Source organism: Stigmatopora nigra, chromosome 17, assembly GCF_051989575.1.
Source record: "Stigmatopora nigra isolate UIUO_SnigA chromosome 17, RoL_Snig_1.1, whole genome shotgun sequence".
In the NCBI taxonomy this organism is placed as follows: domain Eukaryota; kingdom Metazoa; phylum Chordata; class Actinopteri; order Syngnathiformes; family Syngnathidae; genus Stigmatopora; species Stigmatopora nigra.
The window spans coordinates 3,078,595-3,096,593 of record NC_135524.1 but is presented as its reverse complement, the minus strand read 5'-3'; the positions used below and the strand labels follow the sequence as shown (position 1 = coordinate 3,096,593).

General features: G+C 39.9%; 2 protein-coding genes across 3 annotated transcripts in view; both read left to right on the top strand.

Moving 5' to 3' along the window:
- The first annotated feature begins 903 nt into the window (after positions 1-903).
- Positions 904-11,438, top strand: sbno1 (strawberry notch homolog 1 (Drosophila)). Of its 2 annotated transcripts, none has more exons than XM_077737714.1 (33): positions 904-1,262; positions 2,631-2,750; positions 2,827-2,910; positions 3,079-3,306; positions 3,367-3,499; positions 3,672-3,775; positions 3,842-3,938; positions 4,019-4,179; positions 4,248-4,381; positions 4,456-4,546; positions 4,725-4,886; positions 5,063-5,198; positions 5,273-5,378; positions 5,841-5,994; positions 6,067-6,249; positions 6,327-6,424; positions 6,506-6,657; positions 6,726-6,935; positions 7,032-7,205; positions 7,276-7,445; positions 7,547-7,678; positions 7,744-7,879; positions 7,947-8,059; positions 8,133-8,204; positions 8,279-8,378; positions 8,456-8,530; positions 8,620-8,766; positions 8,831-8,925; positions 9,038-9,124; positions 9,207-9,344; positions 9,437-9,513; positions 9,977-10,170; positions 10,245-11,438. In XM_077737714.1, exons 2-33 carry the CDS (start codon positions 2,631-2,633, stop codon positions 10,385-10,387), a joined length of 4,206 nt encoding a protein of 1,401 aa, XP_077593840.1. In that variant the 5' UTR covers positions 904-1,262; the 3' UTR covers positions 10,388-11,438. The 2 variants fall into 2 exon arrangements, with proteins under 2 accessions (XP_077593840.1, XP_077593839.1); XM_077737713.1 differs by having other exon boundaries at positions 3,076-3,306.
- A 522-nt stretch (positions 11,439-11,960) lies between these two features.
- cacna1bb (calcium channel, voltage-dependent, N type, alpha 1B subunit, b) overlaps positions 11,961-17,999 on the top strand; it is a 61,277-nt gene continuing 55,238 nt past the window's right edge. Inside the window, exons 1-4 of the mRNA XM_077736750.1 lie at positions 11,961-12,270; positions 13,673-13,946; positions 15,501-15,818; positions 17,234-17,339. Coding sequence (XP_077592876.1) covers positions 12,150-12,270; positions 13,673-13,946; positions 15,501-15,818; positions 17,234-17,339 — 819 coding nt within the window. The 5' untranslated portion in view covers positions 11,961-12,149. The remainder of the gene's footprint in view (positions 12,271-13,672; positions 13,947-15,500; positions 15,819-17,233; positions 17,340-17,999) is intronic.

Here is a 17,999-nt window from a genome sequence, read left to right as displayed (position 1 = left end):
TTGTCGGCCATTTTACCTCGGGCCATTCAATAAACAACGTTACAGTCAATGTAGCGTTTATCTTATAATAGCAATAAGATGCTCAATTGTATAACGTATTTTCATACATGAAACGTCTGGGACACTTTACATTCAATCCATAATATTAAAAAATAGTTGTCCGCCAAAGCTTCAACGCAAGATGAGCGCTGATTACTTACACCGCTGTCTGTGCCTTTAGATATCTTGCCTTCTTTATGGGAGTTAAGTGGTAAAAAGGCGGGAAATGTCGCCAACTGTAGTCGGGATTATAATATATGTGTAGTAGTTAAATTAAAGACGCCCCCGTGTTTTTAATTCAATTATATTTATATTTTTAGTTATAACCCTCATTATGTGTACCTATTTTCAATTTTGTTTACATTTATGTCACCTAGTTTACTAGTGTGTTGAATGATGTGAGGAGGGAATTCAAATGTAAACAAGTGTCGTCGCTTCCGTTGAGAATGTACTCACTTTAAACGGACATGTGTCGTCACTTTCGTTGAGGATGTACTCACTTTAAACGGGCAAAATATTGGTCATGTAATTTCCACCCCGTCTTTAGAAATATGTCAATTCTTCCTTAGAAGGATGAAATAAAAAAAGGGAGCGCCACGTGCAAGATGGGCTTTTAGTGTCCACCCAGTTATGTTTTTCTTTTAAATCTTATATTGTTGTCAGTGGCAGGCAAGGAGAATGGTGTTAAATGTTTCTTTTCCTATTTAATAAAAATGCACATACATTACGAAAATTAAAACAATTTATCCTCCGCATTTCCACTGCTTTCTAACTCCAGTTTGACAGATGGCGCTAAATTATTGACCGTACATTCAAACCAAACGAGACAGAAAGAAGAAGAATCAAGACTCGCCCAGTGGTCACGTGACGCCGCCTTGCTACCTCCTTTGACCGATGCGATGTTTGTCGTTTGTATCAAAGGCATCAAAAAGGACCTCTCTCGTGCTCTGTGCCGATGCACTGTCGTGGCGGCTTGGCGGCTTCAATTGCCCGAGCGGCGCCGGTGGCCAGGCGCTTTGACGAACCTTTCGACGACGCGAGGATCGGCACCAGGGGCGGCTAAGCGAGGCCTAGTACACGTCACGTGATCAACATGCGGCTGAGTGCTTGATTAAGAAAAAAAGATGGCGTGAGATCGGTGAAGCAGACACGACATCAAGAGAAACAAGCGCTGAGTAGCGCCCTCATTGCGGACCGACGGCGCACCGTTTACCGCCCCACAAGTAAGGTCCTTCTTCTCGCGATCGCGTCGTATATATGTACCGATTTCGTGTGGAAAACAACGACTCGGGTGATGTTATTGAATAGACTTTTTCCCCTAAGATCTGTGCAGTGGGTGTTTTATGCAATTCAGCTTTGCTAACATTAGCTTAGCCGCAGCAATGACAAACAGGCGAGGCAAACCCGCCAGTTTAGCCGCGTTAAAGTGACCCTTCTGTGGGGAATTTCCAAAGTGAACGCCCGCTGTCCTTCGCCCTCCGATCTCCACAGTCATGGGTTACCTAACATGCTGCTTGCAGTAAAACTCCTCAAGTACGCGATCAGAAGAAAAGCTAACCTGCCAAAGCAGTAGTCATTGAAAACATTTAATATTAATGTGTGTATGGCCACTGCTGTGTTGTGTTCAGGGACTGTTGGTTTACATTGCAAGATTGCCGGTGCAGTAAAGTCATTGATCATTTTTATGCGTATTTGGATCTTGGCTGGAGATCAATCATGGGTGTTATAACCTTTCAGCCCCAGTATGCTTTAATGTAACATATATTAAATGAATCGCTATAGAAATCCATCTCATATTTTGCGTTAAGGTGTTGACATTGCGAGTTAGCCTAGCACAGCAAGCAGGTTTTTCCTGCATGAACAAAGAGCGATCTCAAATATTGAATATCGTGTTTCATTTATTTCATCATCGTGCTATATAAAATGCGATTTTTAGGTTTGCTTTCGATACGCTTTAACCGGTTAAGCTATTTAGCTTAGCCATAGCTGTGTCACGCTGCCCCTGGTGCAGTCGACAAACAATTAAAGGCTGATAACAACAGTCTCGTCTGAAGTATTGAGTCAGATCTTTGGTGAGGAAAATAGTTTGTTGTGATGATTTCTTTTTGGAGAAAAAACAAAGTGGGGTTGTCAAGAGGAAGCAGGAAGTTGGGCGCAGCAAACACGTGTCTCATTTGACCCGACCTTCCTCATGGCTGCTTTTGCAATCTAACAATATTTAATGGAGCTTTACTATTCTTTTATCTGGGTTCCCAGAATGTGATATTATCAAGTTAAAAAATGCATCTGATAAACAATCATAAACCTTTTTTTAAGAACAGTGGTCACTACACTACTATAATAAAAATAATGCCCTCTGCCGAATTGGATTTTTAATTTTGATTTCCATATTTTCTGCAGCTATAACTTTTCTATTTATGCTGTAATGTTTATTTCAGTATTGGAAATGTAAATATATTAAATACTGCAATATCCTTACTCATTCACTGCCATTGATGGCAATAGACAACCGATCCAATGTGCTTTTGACCCCAGTTTGACTAATATGGGTCAAGTATCGATAATATCTACGATGCTTTCTTGTCCTGCAGATGGATCCCGGACAGGATTTACTTCTCACTGCTCTCAGTGAGAGCGGCATTTGCCCCAATGACATGGGACTGTTTGACGCCGAGTCTCAGGATGTCGCACAGACCTCCACAGCTCATCAAGTGAGACCCCTTTCTCTTTTAAAGACATGAAATCAAAGAGTTTGGTTGATTAATGGAATTTCTGGTACCATTGCAGTCTATCTCAATCAACGCGCTAGATTCCGGCTTGGGGAGCGAATCCAGGGAAACTCCGTCTCCGGGCCCCATTGTGACTATAAGGGTAAACAAAATAATAATGTCCTTAAATATTTCCACTTGAACTGCATATGAAATAAGTCTGAGCGATTTTATACAACTAAACACTGTAATTTTAAACTGCCAAATTTTCACAATGAACGTTGCAGCCTCGTTATATTGAAATCCACTTTTGCTTATCTTATCCTAGCAGCACAAACCTCAGCCATCAACCACCACGTTTGTCTTAAATCAGCTCAACCAGCTGCCGTCGCTCGGTTCCGCTGCCGCCAAGCAGGCAACCGGCAACCCCGTCAAACATACCATCACCGTTACCAAGGTGGTCCACGTCGCCAATGCCGCCCTCCGAGGCCCGTCCACGCCCACCTCCACAAACAATCCCCCCTCAGCATCCACTGCTGTGCCTTCAAACCATGATCAGGTAGATACTATCTTTCTACCATAGTCCTTCTATCCCTAATGTGTTTTCCTTTGAATATAGCTCCAGTTAAAAGACCTCCTCAGGGTGGGGGGCTTGAAAGGTGCGGGCCAGAAGGGCAATAGTTTGGTGGAATTGATGAAGCTTAAGCCACCACCTGACATCGCCACGCCGGTAGCCACTGCCACGGGGCCTAGTAAGTTTAATGTTTAGCCCAGTCTCATGAATTAATAACATTATAATACGATTTAAATGGAAAAAGGCAAAAAAAAAATCAGCATGCAATTAGACAACATATTAACAATGGCTGGCTCTAGAGGTGACTGTGTAGTTCCCTTCAAAAAGAAATAACTTGTGTCTATGTTCAGGTGAGATGAACAATGGTGTCAAGAAGGAAGGCCTGACTAAAGAAAACATGGCTCGAGCCTGGAATCACGATGAGCTCAAAATGCACGCTTTTTCACACTCAATGGTCAGTAAGGGAGACTACTTTATTGCTCCCATGTATCAGGCCATTCAGTTTTTCTTCATCCTGCAGAACGCACATGGGATGAGAGACGAGGAAGAGCCTGAGGAGGAGGAAGAAGAGGAGTTGGGTCACGCGGAAACGTACGCCGAGTACATGCCAATGAAGTGTAAGTGCTCCTTGACCCTAGCCAGGTTGTTTTTTTATTTTCCTCCATGTGGTAACTGGGGTAGTTGCTATCTCCCATAGTGAAAGTTGGCTTGCGGCATCCTGACCCAGTTGTGGAAACCAGCTCGCTCTCCAGCGTGAGCCCGCCAGACGTGTGGTACCGGTTGACCATCCCAGAGGAAATCATGGATCGTGGGTGTCTGTCTGCTCTGCAGCTGGAAGCCATCACATACGCAGCTCAGGTCAGTTGAGTGTCTATATATCTGCCCTGGAGCTATGTTTTGAGCGAAATCCTGTTTTGCCACCACAGCAACACGAGACGTTTCTCCCGAGTGGCGACCGAGCGGCCTACCTGATTGGAGACGGTGCCGGTGTGGGAAAAGGCCGGACCATCGCGGGTATCATCTATGAGAATTATCTCCTGGGCAGAAAGAGATCACTATGGTAAATATCCACAAGTCTATAATAATAAATAAAATAAGATCTCATTTTTGTGCTTCTATTTTATAATTCTTTAGGTTTAGTGTTTCCAATGACTTGAAGTATGATGCAGAACGGGATTTGCGAGATATTGGCGCCAAAAACATCCAAGTCCATTCCCTAAATAAGGTATGATTATTATTATTTTTTTTACCTCTTTGAAGGGCAACTGACTTTTTGGGTTAAATCAGTACTGTATAAATAGTTAAGGGAAATAGAGCCACTGTGACTAAGTGGAAAGCCAGTGTTGGTTTGTCATATATTTCCATGATGATGTGAAAACTTTGCATTTTTTTTTCACCCCTAGTTCAAGTATGGCAAGATCTCCTCCAAACATAATGGCAGTGTAAAGAAAGGAGTCATCTTCGCCACTTACTCCTCACTGATCGGAGAGAGCCAATCGGGCGGCAAGTACAAGACCAGGTTTGAGCAACTGCTCCACTGGTGTGGCGAGGACTTTGATGGCGTTGTATCCTTTTCATTGACAATAATTTAGCATGGCCCACTACAATTCCCCAAGCCCACCCAAAATGTTTTTTAAATTTAATTTTGTTCAATTTTTTATCTATATATTTGTTTTAAATTAAAGTGCCTATGGCACTTCTGTACTATTTTCATTATTTCCTTAACCCCACTTTATTGTAGATCGTCTATGATGAGTGTCACAAAGCTAAAAATGTGTGTCCAATTGGATCATCCAAACCAACAAAAACTGGCCTGGCTGTTTTGGAGCTTCAAAACAAGCTCCCCAAAGCTCGTGTGGTGTATGCCAGTGCCACAGGTAAGTGCAGAAAGGGTGATAAACAATTTCCGTGAGAGCTGCTAAGCACAAAGTGTTGTTTTCTCTCCCAACAGGGGCTTCTGAACCCAGAAACATGGCTTACATGAACCGGCTTGGGATTTGGGGCCATAAAACACCTTTCAGGGAATTTGCCAATTTCATCCAAGCTGTTGAACGCAGGTAATTGCAAAAGTGTAGAAAAAAACTAAATCTATATTCTTGGCTGTGAACTATATCTATGAGTATTTATAATTATAAAAAAAGAAAATAAATAGAAGTAATTGCTAATATTTTTGGATTTTTTTGTGCCCAAAATATAGCATATTATATAAAAAGGATAAAGGTCATTTTTTAAGACATTTATTTATTTACAAAATTCAATATAGAGCAACTGTATTATATAAGTTTAGTTCTCCCATTCCAATATTAGCCAATGTGTTCATTAGTGACCAGTTACAGTTATTGAAAAAATATATATAACTAGTACTTGAAGGCTTATATTAAATATTAAGGTTTTTCTCCATTGGGCTCCCATTAAATTTCTTTGCACCCCTCAAATAACAATTTTTGGGTCATAAAAAAATAACTTCATCACTATTAGTACCATCATTGTAAGGCTTGACATTTTTTTCATCCATTTAGGGGAGTGGGCGCTATGGAGATTGTGGCCATGGATATGAAGCTGAGAGGAATGTACATCGCACGACAGTTGAGTTTCACCGGTGTAACTTTCAAGATCGAAGAAGTACCTCTGACACAGAAGTACATTCACATGTACAACAATTCAGTCAGACTGGTGAGTTTATTGCCGCCCTTCCCATATCCAAGGTCATAATATATCTTAAGAATCATAAAAATTCCAATACAGTGGGTGAGTGCCCGTGAGAAATTCCAGCAGGCGGCTAACCTGATGGACGCCGAGCAGCGCATGAAAAAATCCATGTGGGGACAGTTCTGGTCAGCCCATCAGAGGTTCTTTAAGTACCTCTGTATTGCATCTAAAGTTCGTAGAGTTGTACAACTGGCCAGGGAGGAGGTCCAGAATGGAAAGGTACAATTAGAGTTTTAATTTTTTTTGTTTATTTGTCGTCGCACTGTCTTAAAATGATTTCATTTATTGTTTGGCAGTGCGTGGTGATTGGTTTGCAGTCTACTGGGGAAGCGAGAACGTTGGAGGCTTTGGAGGAAGGAGGCGGAGAACTTAATGACTTTGTGTCAACTGCAAAGTAAGAACAGATTGGTTGATTTTGTTGGTTTTTTTTTTCCCCAAAAAGCTAATAAATTGACTGTATTTGTTCATGTTGTAGAGGCGTGTTGCAGTCCCTAGTTGAGAAGCATTTCCCAGCTCCTGACAGGCAAAAACTTTACAGTCTCCTGGGTATCGACCTATCGGCTAAGAAGACCCCTTCCCAAGCCGATGTGAAAGCCCAGCAACAGCAGAAAGGAACAAAAAGAAAAGGTATGGGAACTCAGCTTCTTTTTGACTTGATTTTATACAGATGAATCAAGTTTGGATGGTTTTTCTAGCTCAGGACGACAAGAAGAAATCACAGAAGAAACTTCGCAAGCATGGAGGGCTCTCAGGTACCAGTTCGGAGGAAAGCCAATCTGACGAGTCGGATAAGGATTCGGGTCGGGATGGCGAAAGCGATGATAGCTTCAAATCGGCCAGCTCGGCGGATGAGGACGACGACTTTAATCCGTTCAGGGAGGAATCTGGGGAAGATGACGAGGATGGTGAGGACCCCGATGCCATGCCATGCAAATTGGGCTCTGTCACCCCTACAGATTTTGACAAAAGACGTCCAATTTTTATGGTATTTTTTTTCCCAGATCCCTGGCTCGTCCGAAAGGAACCCAAAAAGAATAAAGAGAAAACCAAGAAGAAAAAGCGAAGGAAGAGCATCGACCCAGACTCCATTCAAAGTGCCTTGTTGGCGTCAGGCCTGGGCTCCACCAGGCCTGCTTTCACCACGCCTGTCGCCCCTCCGCCCACGCCAATTACGGGTAAATGTCAGACTTGGGATTGAAATGAAATTTTCAGGGGAATAATGACCAAAAAAAATGTGTGTTGCAGTCAAACCCGAGCCTGAAGATAGCTGCCTGACTAGTCAGGATGCAGTCGAGCATGCCCAGAAGATGAAGCGGGACCTCTTGGAGAAACTGGAGGAACTGGCTGAAGAACTGCCGCCTAACACGTTGGATGAGCTTATTGATGAGCTGGGAGGTCCTGAAAATGTTGCAGAGGTACAAAAATATAAATTACAGTCTACATTTGGACTTGTTTTTGAAAAAATGTAGATGTTCTTTGCACTACTGTCAATTTGAATGTATTTAAACTCCCACAGATGACTGGTCGTAAAGGTCGCGTGGTCAGCAACGATGACGGCACCATCACATACGAGAGTCGCTCGGAGCTCGATGTCCCTGTGGAAATCCTTAATTTGACGGAGAAGCAGCGATTTATGGATGGAGAAAAGGTATGTTTTTAGTAATATCTTTTTAGGTTTGAGTCTTGATTGACTGTATTTGTCCATGGCTGCAGCACATTGCCATCATCTCAGAGGCAGCCAGCTCGGGAATCTCGCTACAAGCCGACCGACGGGTTAAGAATCAGCGTCGTAGGGTGCACATGACGTTGGAGCTGCCGTGGAGCGCCGATCGAGCCATTCAGCAGTTTGGTGAGTGCTACCAGGACTCGCTGTTGACCCTTCCATGACTCACTCACTGTTGCTGTGTGATTCGCAGGAAGAACTCACCGGTCCAACCAAGTCACAGCTCCAGAGTACGTCTTCCTCATCTCCGAGTTGGCTGGAGAGCAGAGATTTGCTTCTATCGTGGCCAAGAGATTAGAAAGTCTTGTAAGTGAATTTTTATCAATGAACTCTAAATGAACTCAATTTCAAACTGAATTTCATGCGATGTGTCTTTCAGGGAGCCCTCACTCACGGAGATAGAAGAGCGACAGAGACTCGTGACCTTAGCAGGTTTAACTTTGACAACAAAGTAAGATATTGCTTGTTTTTGATAAAATATAAGCAAATTTGGTGACTGAATGAAACATGTTTTTTTTATTGCAGTATGGCCGAAATGCACTAGAAATTGTGATGAAGTCGATTGTGAAGCTCGATACGCCACTTGTGTCGCCTCCCTCTGAGTTTAAAGGAGATTTCTTCAAAGGTATGTCTGTCAAAGTAAAAGTCATTTGATTTTGTCAACCAACTCATAGTCACAATGATTTGTAACATGTTTTTTAGATGTTCAAAGAGGCTTAATAGGCGTGGGACTCATTAATTTGGAGGACAGATACAATGCATTGTCACTAGACAAAGGTGCGCTTAGGGTTACTATACAGTATTTTCAAATACTACTTTTGCCAGTCTCTGTTTTTCATGCTTTAAAAAAATGGCTTCTTCGACAGACTATAACAACATTGGGAAGTTCCTCAACCGTATTCTGGGTATGGAGGTCCATCAGCAAAACGCTTTGTTTCAATATTTCTCCGACACGCTGGCGGCTGTCATTCAGGAAGCCAAGCGGAATGGCAGATTCGACATGGGAATTCTTGGTAAGAGCTAGGAAAAATAGCCTTTTTTATGAATCTTTTATTTACAATTAGTTATTTTTTTAAGATCTGGGTTCTGGGGATGAGAAGGTGAAAAAGGTTGACTGCAAGAAGTTCCTGACGCCAGGTTACACGGCATCTGGACATGTGGAGCTTTTCACGGTGGGTTTTTGAGATTTTTAAGCATTTTTGGGTAGCTGGATTGTTGCGATTGTTATTTTTTTTTACTTGAAATGGAACTTTTTGTGACTAAGTTGCCTATTTTGGAATGCAGGTGGGTGTGGAGCGAGGAATGTCCTGGGAAGAAGCCACACATGCCTGGGCGGAACAGAATGGATCAGATGATGGCTTCTATGTACAGGTAAGCCAATGGGCTTTAGTGTAAATTAGATGCATCAATAGCACGTGCATGAACAACTTTTTAATTATTATTTTTTTGGCAGTCACGGAATAACAAGAAAACTGCTATCCTGGTAAAAGAAGTGAACACAAAGAAGAGGCTCTTCCTGGTCTATCGGCCCAACACGGGGAGGCAACTCAAGTTGGAGACGTACTCCGATCTCAAGAAGAAATTTAAGAAGGTATGACGATTTTTATTACTTTTCTTTTCCTAAAAAGCTGCTTTTTTTATAATGAATATCTTTTAAGCAGAATATTAATCCCGTTTTTTCAGGTGTTATCTGAAGACGCCAAGCAACACTGGAACGAGCAACACACCTCGTCGGCAAAGATTTGTGCGCATGCTTTCTGGTGCGTATGTCGAGTTGCTATGAGGGTGGTCATTTGCACAACGCAAATAAATAAAATACTTTGTGGGATGATAGCATAAGAAAAATGGCAACATCCAATTCAAGCATTCTACCTCCATCAATATAATTGTCTATCAATATTGTTTTAAGAATATACACACACATACATATATACAAATGTACATATACATATGTATATGTATACATATATATATACATATGTATACATATATATACATATGTATACATATATATATACATATGTATACATATATATACATATGTATACATATATATATATACATATGTATACATATACATATGTATACATATATACATATATATACATATATACATATATATACATAAGTATACATACATATATGGATATATACAAGTCGCCTGTTTGTGTTTACTTTGTCTCACTATAAATGAAATGTATGTTTCTTGTGCCCCTCCCCCAGGCGGGGTAACTGTAAGAAGGCCTCTGTGGGGCTGCAGTGTGAAATAGGCTTGCGCTGCCGTACATACTACGTGCTGTGTGGATCCGTGTTGAGCGTATGGAACGAGCTGGAAGAGGTTCTCACGCCGGTCAGTGGCACCAACGTCAAGGTTCAGATCGTCCGACTGCGCACGGAAGACGACCAACGGATCGTCGGTGAGGATCCCTTGCGCTCAAATAAATTATAATAAATAAGAACTCTTGTTAACCTTAATGTTATTTTCCCATAGGGCTGATCATTCCAGCCAACTGTGTATCACCATTGATGCACAAACTGTCCACGTCCGACCAGTTCCAGCAACTGGCTGTTCAAGAACAGTACAAAAGGCAGCAATTGCATCCCCAAAGTCTGAGCCACGTGCCCAATACATAGTGGGATGCTTCAAAGTAGACTGGTGTACATACAAGGGGAAGGGTTTCAGCTTTTTTTGTTTTTTCTTCCTTTATTCTCTTTTAATTTGGAAAATTTAAGACTATCACCACACCCTCAGGTGAGGTGATGTAATTTCGTCCTCTGACATTCAGAGCGAAGATGCGCAACGGGCCCCCCACCACACTGGAAACTGACGCTACGTTACAATCTAATAATAAACCCTTCAGACTTTCATTTTGATGCTTGTTTCATTTCTCACAATTTTCTTTTTGGATGAGAAGTATTGTGAATGTGAGGAAATTTTATTCAAGGTGAACATAAAGTGATGCTAAGGCCATGTAAATAATGGGGTTGAAAAAACAATGAATTATGGAAATAACTTGTTTTTTCTTTTAATTAATTCACATTGGCCTCTTAAATCTGGATGTTATGATGAAATAATTCAGAAAAAAATCTGGATTATAATGATAACATGTTAAAATTGACTCAAATTCACATTAAGTTCACCTTGTTAAAATCATGTATTTGTAGGCTCTTCCTAAAATGAAACACAAATGTCTCAAATTTTGGAATGCATGATGTTTTATGGTCTTCTCAAATGTTTGACAGTTAATTCCATTGTTAAAATATCCTTCCTTTTGACCATTTAAGGTTCTCCCAAGTCTAGAAGTTGTGCACATTTTGATTTTTGTACATTTTTGTATAAAAAAAAATCTTGGTATTTAAAAATGGCCCGTTTTTAACCTCCAAACTCCAGTTTGCCTTTGTTAAAAAGCTGTTTTGAGCATTTATCCAGCTTTATTTCACTGTACAAGCAATACACAAACTTGTCTGTACTAGTCACTATTATAGTAGCCACAAATTGCTATTTATAAAAACAAAACATACTTTGAGAATCAAAAGAATGATGACACTTGTAGGATATCTAGTAAATTATCTCACAGCCTTATTTGGGGGCTTTTTGAGATGTGTTCAAGGTTTGTTGGGGATTTTGGACGTCAGTATATTATGTGATCTGGTACAATGCTCAATAAAGCTTGCTGTACAGAAATTGTTTTTTTTTTTACTTTTCTTTTACTTACTGATTACTAATGGAGTTGTTTTTATAAAAAAAATAAAATGGTAAGAAAGAAAAGAAGGCTTAACTCTGTTCCACTTGTCAGACATAAAGAAAATACACTTTTATAATATTTTTAGTAAACATAAATTGATAGGATTTTGATTCCACATGTCAATGTAGAAAAAACATGTTTATTTGCTTTTTTATTGTTAATTTTGTTCAATCTCCCACTTAGTTTGTAAATATTTTTGATAAAACATAACTTTATGAAACTTTGCACTTGATTAGTTTTAATACAAAAGCTTAAAGGACATTATTCAGCAAATGTTTGCAATAAATACATTAATTTTAGCTCACATCATCAAGGATGTACAGTACTAATTATTTCCTCCATGGAGGTGCAAACCATTGTTAAATGATGCTTCCAAAGAAACAGGAAACTAATCAGGCCTTTGGACTGGATTAAAAATGCATCTTTCAGTATACGCCTCTTGGTTTTTCCAAATGGGCTTCTAATCTTTCCCTTCCTGACTATAAAACACACTTAAAATCTGTTGAATGCTTAATGCAAAGGAGCTTTTCAATCAGGATTCTGATGATAAGGTCCTCAAACACAGTTTGACAGGATGCAGCCTTTCCGCGTTCCACAGTGGGAGACATTAGTGTTTTTTTTTTAATCCAAATGAGAACTTTATTCAGCATATGTGCCATTCAGTTGCTTTCCAATGCTCCTGCAAATTGACTTTTATGATTGGATCCGTCATGAAGAGAAAACCTCCTCAATCCTCCAAATGGGCTAAAATCCAATCTGCTGTCATTTATGGTAATACCTTCATTTATTTACTTTATTCCCCAAAAAAATGCACCACTAAATAACTCACCTAAATAATCACAATCTTTATTTTTTACACATTTATATATCAGAACTTTTTTTCCCATCTACTTCTATCTGATCATTTATTTTGATGTGTAGTAGTTTGAATATTTCACAAAATAAAGGAGAAATTGTTTGCTTGCTTGTGTGCTTTTTGCTGTTTTGTCCTTCTGGGCTTGCCTTCCTTTCTTTCCTTTCCAGCTGCATGTACTTTCTAATCAACCTTTTGTTTGTCTCTTTTGTGAATTTGTTTGGTATTGTCAGATTATCTGCGTTTTTTGCATCATGCCATATCTTCCATATAAGGTTTGATTTTATTATTTATTGCTAAATCCTTCTTATTTCCTAAAGATTCCTACCCTAAGTACTTAAAGTTTTGTTAGAGTACTCCTTCCCTTGCATTTTTGGTGCAACCACATTCCTAATCATTAGGCAATCTAAAAAAAACACATAAAACTAAATGGTGCAATCTGAAATAGTGAAATAATTCCATGGTTTTAATTGTAAAACAATGTGGGGCTTGTTTTAATGTTTGATGCAAGTTTACAGAAGGGAGAGCTAAAGTAGGCCCTCTGAAACCAATTAACAACCCCCTTTGGACATGATGGCTGCTATGGTTGCAGGCAATAGAAGTGGAGGAAGGAACTGCTGATGCGATCGGGATAGATCAGATGGAGAAATAGAGCATGGAAAAAATGGTGTTTTATGACCTCGGCTGCAAATTTGGATGTCTGCAAAGTAGTTTTTGGAGATGCAGAAAAGTCCAGCACGTGTGTAGTAGATGGTAAAGTACAGTTATATGACACACATTGTTCATAGTAATGTCAGCATAGGTGATCTCTCTATGAGATGTTGGATTTTGTACTTAAAATGAACAAGAAAAAAGGCACAACTTTGTCAATTTATGAGCATCCAGATTGAGAGTTCCCAAATAACATACAGTATTTTTTTCTAAGTGTTGGTGATGATGAATACACCAATTAATTCTCTTGCTTTTATATTAGAGGATCATTTTGTGAATGCAAAATTCATCACTGGTAGTTAGTGCACCTCAGAAGAAGAAAATGATTAATAAAAGACGTTGTTGTATTGCTTGGCAAAGCCAACTACATTAATGTATTTTTAAATATTTAAAATTCAATGCCATCAGCTGCATTATAATCTAAATATTAATTTTCTGGATCAATGCTAATATACCCAAGCAAAAGAACAATTGTGCACATTTTCCATACAAAATTGTCTTGCAAATCGAAAAGGTCAAAGGTTATGAAAAATGGAAAAACAAGTTAGAAGAAAATGAATACTGTCTACTTTCCAAGTAATAATTTTGTTGTTTTTTCTCTCTATTCAGCCACATTTAGCTCATGGCGGATGCTCACCCTGGGGGCACGCTACGAGGACGCCTGGGCCTCGCCACGTGACCAGGATCGGCCTCGCCAAGGGGCAAATGAGCGACCTGGGGGCTTGCATGTTGCAACCCGAGAGCAAGAGGAGCCTTCCTGGGAACACTGTGAGACCAAGATGACTAATTATGACAAAGTTCTGCACTTGAATGGAGCACAAAAAGCTTTAGGAGAATTATTCCATAAGCATGACATGGAAACTAATACAGGTTGGCCTACCAGGTAAGTCAATTTTTGTGTATTTTATGTATTTGAAGATGTTTACATTAAAGTACAGTGTCACACACAAAAAATAACTTTAACATGGTTTCTAAATTGAGCTCAAAAGTATATTTTTAATGTTTTGTGATCATTTTAAAGTACTACAGTATACAATCCAGTGTGTTGCAGTGTCTAAAATGAACCAGCAGATGACTGTCTCACAGTATCTTATGAAATTGTCTGCTTTATCTAAAAAAGGGAAACATGATATGCAATTACTACTAAAGTGATGATAACAGTCTAGTATTGAAAAAGAAGAGATAGACATATCTCCTAAAAATATTAGTATATTTGAGTTTGAATGCCAATTGAAACCCAGCCATAAGAATAGCCTTTATTGTCATTATCCCCCCATCATTACCCGTAAATGAGATTTACTTTTAAACAAATCTTTACAATCCAATTTTCCAAAAGCATCAGCATCATCTCCGGTAACCGGCGTGCATAAAACAATTCCCGCTGGTAATTAATGTTCCATAAACAGGCCTGGTTTGCAGTGGTGTGGAAGGGCTTTTATGTTATGCTGCATCAACAACTACAACATACAAATCTCCAGTAATAGTTCCACTTTTAAGACTCACTTACTAACACACTTACTTATCAGAATTAGTAAGGTAAGCTCCATCCCATAATCCTCTACGACCCAATATTGTTCTTCCCAGAGGCATAATAACATGCAAAAAAGACGAATCTTCTTATTATAATTAAACACAATGCAGTCAGCTGATCCCACCCCTCACAAACTTCTAGTTCTACAGCACCCTTGTAAAAAAAAAAGAAAATATTACTACCTCACGGACCGGATCGGACCAAATGACGGGCCACTTCTGGCTCGCTGACCCTATGTTTGACACCCACCACATGAACTACTACAGTTTTCATACCTGGCTCTTCTCCAGTCAGGGAGTAGAGGCAGGGAAGGGAGCCGACCACTGATAGGCTGTCATCGATCACATGAGAGCTCTTCCTTATTCCACTGGGGAGGACTCGTGGAAACCCGGACGGCTTCATACAAGGGAGAGCTCCAAAATACAGTTTGCCGGAGGGACCTTGGCGTCAGATTTGCTTGTCAGTTACTGAGGAGGCGCGTGTTGTTGGACTGACCCAGCCCTTTCTGTGTGGAGGGGGGGTTGAAAAAAGAAAAAAAGAAAAGGAACCGGCATTTCAACTGGTGTTTGGCTGCGGCCACGATGCTGACATGATGGGGAGGCAGGATTTCTCCCCTCCGTGGATGCAACAGCTTCAATGAAGTGATCTTGTCTCGTTACAACTGGAGTCATTTTTTCCTCCCTCCTTTTTTTAGGGGGTTGTCTATAACTTTTTTTCTATTTGGACGTTTTACCAAGGATGAATCAGCGGAAACATCTGCGCTTGTAGTGCTCGCTCTTAAAAGCCAAGCCAAAGAATTAGTGCTTTTATTTTTTTTGGATGAAGCACGTTTTGTTGTGATGCGTCTCTCCTCCATTCCCACTCAAACCACTTCGGATTTTTCCAATTGGATCTTTGCGTTTCCAGAATGGCTCGTATTTCTGAAGATCTCCCCACACGTTATGGAGGGAGCACCGGTAACGGTGGTGGTGGTGGTGGCGGAGGAGGAGGCGGAGGAGTCGGAGGCAGAGGCGCGCCGGGTGCTGGGCGAGGGGCCGCCCGTGGAGGAGGCGCTCCGGGCGGCCAAAGGATGTACAAGCAGTCGATGGCTCAGAGGGCCAGGACAATGGCCATTTATAACCCTAACCCTGTCAAGCAAAACTGCTTGACTGTCAACCGCTCCCTCTTCATCTTCCGCGAGGACAACCTCATCAGGAAGTATGCAAAACGTATTACAGAATGGCCATATCCTTTGCAACAAAAAAAAAAATACACGGGTGCCCATCGACAGTATTTCTCGATTCATGTCCGAAAACCACTGGTTGCATCTGACACTTCGGGGTGTTATTGTCAGAAATTATGCTTGGTTAAGAGGTTCACGCACGTCTAAAAAGCTAGAATACAATAATATATACACACAGAATCGATTTCAGTACATACGCATTTGGAGTTGTTTTCGCGAGTTTTGTGAGCCCTCTCCATGGTGCTGAAGTCGCCCACTCCGCCTATTCTGTTATGTTGTTTTAAAGCGAACTCTAAAAAAGCAGCCATGGTTTCCTTTTTTTAGATTAGAGACTGGATTTGGTGTTTTAGTCGTTTTATTTGTCCTTTATGGGCCCAAGAAAGGTGTAGGAAAGTCTAATCAACGAAAATTGCAAGTTTGTAGAAAATGTGGACTCATATTTCAGACATTGGTAGACAGATAGATGATACATTTGTTTAAAGTGTGAGGGAGTGTTATTGAGCAAGTGGAAAACACCAATATCCATAATTGTAGATGTTTTAAACTGAAATCTAAAGTGTGAGTATACACAGATTAAAAAATAAAATAGTCTCAATATTGTGAATGGAATCCGAGATATGACAGAATATCACATGGGTCAGCCTCCAGTTTTTTTTTCTTCTATGAGTAGTAAGTCTAGGGTCATAAACTTTCAATTTCTTAGCATTTCATTACCAACCCCTCAATAAGACCTGACCCCGTGGGCAATGACCTAGCGAAAATGGATCGCAGAATGAGCCAGCCATTGAAAATAGTTAGAAATGATCAACCATGTGGAAAGATCAGGAGACCATGTATAGGATGCTTTCATTCTCTCCAGAAAGCCTTCAACTAGGGTATTTTGATGCCTTTTTGCTTTAATGGACTCAAGTCAAAATGTAAAGGCATAAGTCATTCGTCTTTTCTCAAAAAATACATAAGTATTTCATTACATTAGGATATTGGGAATAATGAAATGAAATATTTATGTCTCTATATGAGCAGAAAAATAATAGACCATAAAGATTTGCTTTGTTTCTATTCAAAACAGCTTCACTTTTCTATAATATTTGCATATGTGAAGTTTATCATTTGAATTTTAGACATACCACAAATATGCATCTTAAGTTAAGGTTAAGAAAACATTCAATAAGTGTTTTCTGGACAAAATATGATGTTGATATACTGGAATTTCCTGCAGAATCATAAAAAAAGTATATGTGTTCTATTTTAAGAATGTAAAATGGGTATACCAAATAATGGGTGTAGTCTAGACTACTAAATTAATTGACCTTTGTCCAGATAGTGTACTTTAAACTCCATTAGAAGATGTTTGAATGATTGATGTTGTAATGAAATGAATGCTGCTTGACTTTCAAGTGCTCCTTAATCCTCACACTCCATTTGAATACATGATCCTGGCAACAATCATCGCCAACTGTATCGTCTTGGCCCTGGAGCAACATTTACCTGCCAGTGACAAGACGCCCATGTCAGAACGTCTGGTAAGATGCCATTTTTAACTTGAAAACCTCATGGAATTTTGCTTTTGGTGAACGGTAACATTGTTTGTCCTTACATTTGTTCAAGTGTCAGAAAGTGGTGAAGAACCGGCTAGTATTAGGAATACAATATGGGTGTCGTACATTTTGTAGTTTTTTCTATGGGTTGCACTTTTGAGTTTAAAATAGCACGTGTTAGAAGGAGCCACAGCTTTTGTGTGACTAACTTAATGAATTCCTGTCACATTCACCCACCTGCTACTGCTTCAAATTCTCTCCACAGCTGTGACGTGGATTCCGAACACGAGATTGTTATGACGAGGAAAACAAACTAAGCGAGTAGTGAGACTTGTTAGACCACAAAAGGATCCTTTTTAGATCTCATCGTCTAATTCTCTTTGAGAACAGCAACCGTTTAATGGCAGCAAGTGATCAGCTTTTATTTATGGGATGGCGTTAATGGATGTGAGGCAAAAAAAACACCCTCAATCTGTTTTTTTTCCAAGATTATAATCAGGAGTTAATGCGATTTTCTTGGCTCAAGTTATTTTAACGTATTCTCAACAGCCATTAAACCATTTAAACGACTTTATATTCACAGTTTGGTGACTCCATGGTAGCTTAAAAATCTATATATGAACGATTAAAGACTTCACAGCTCTG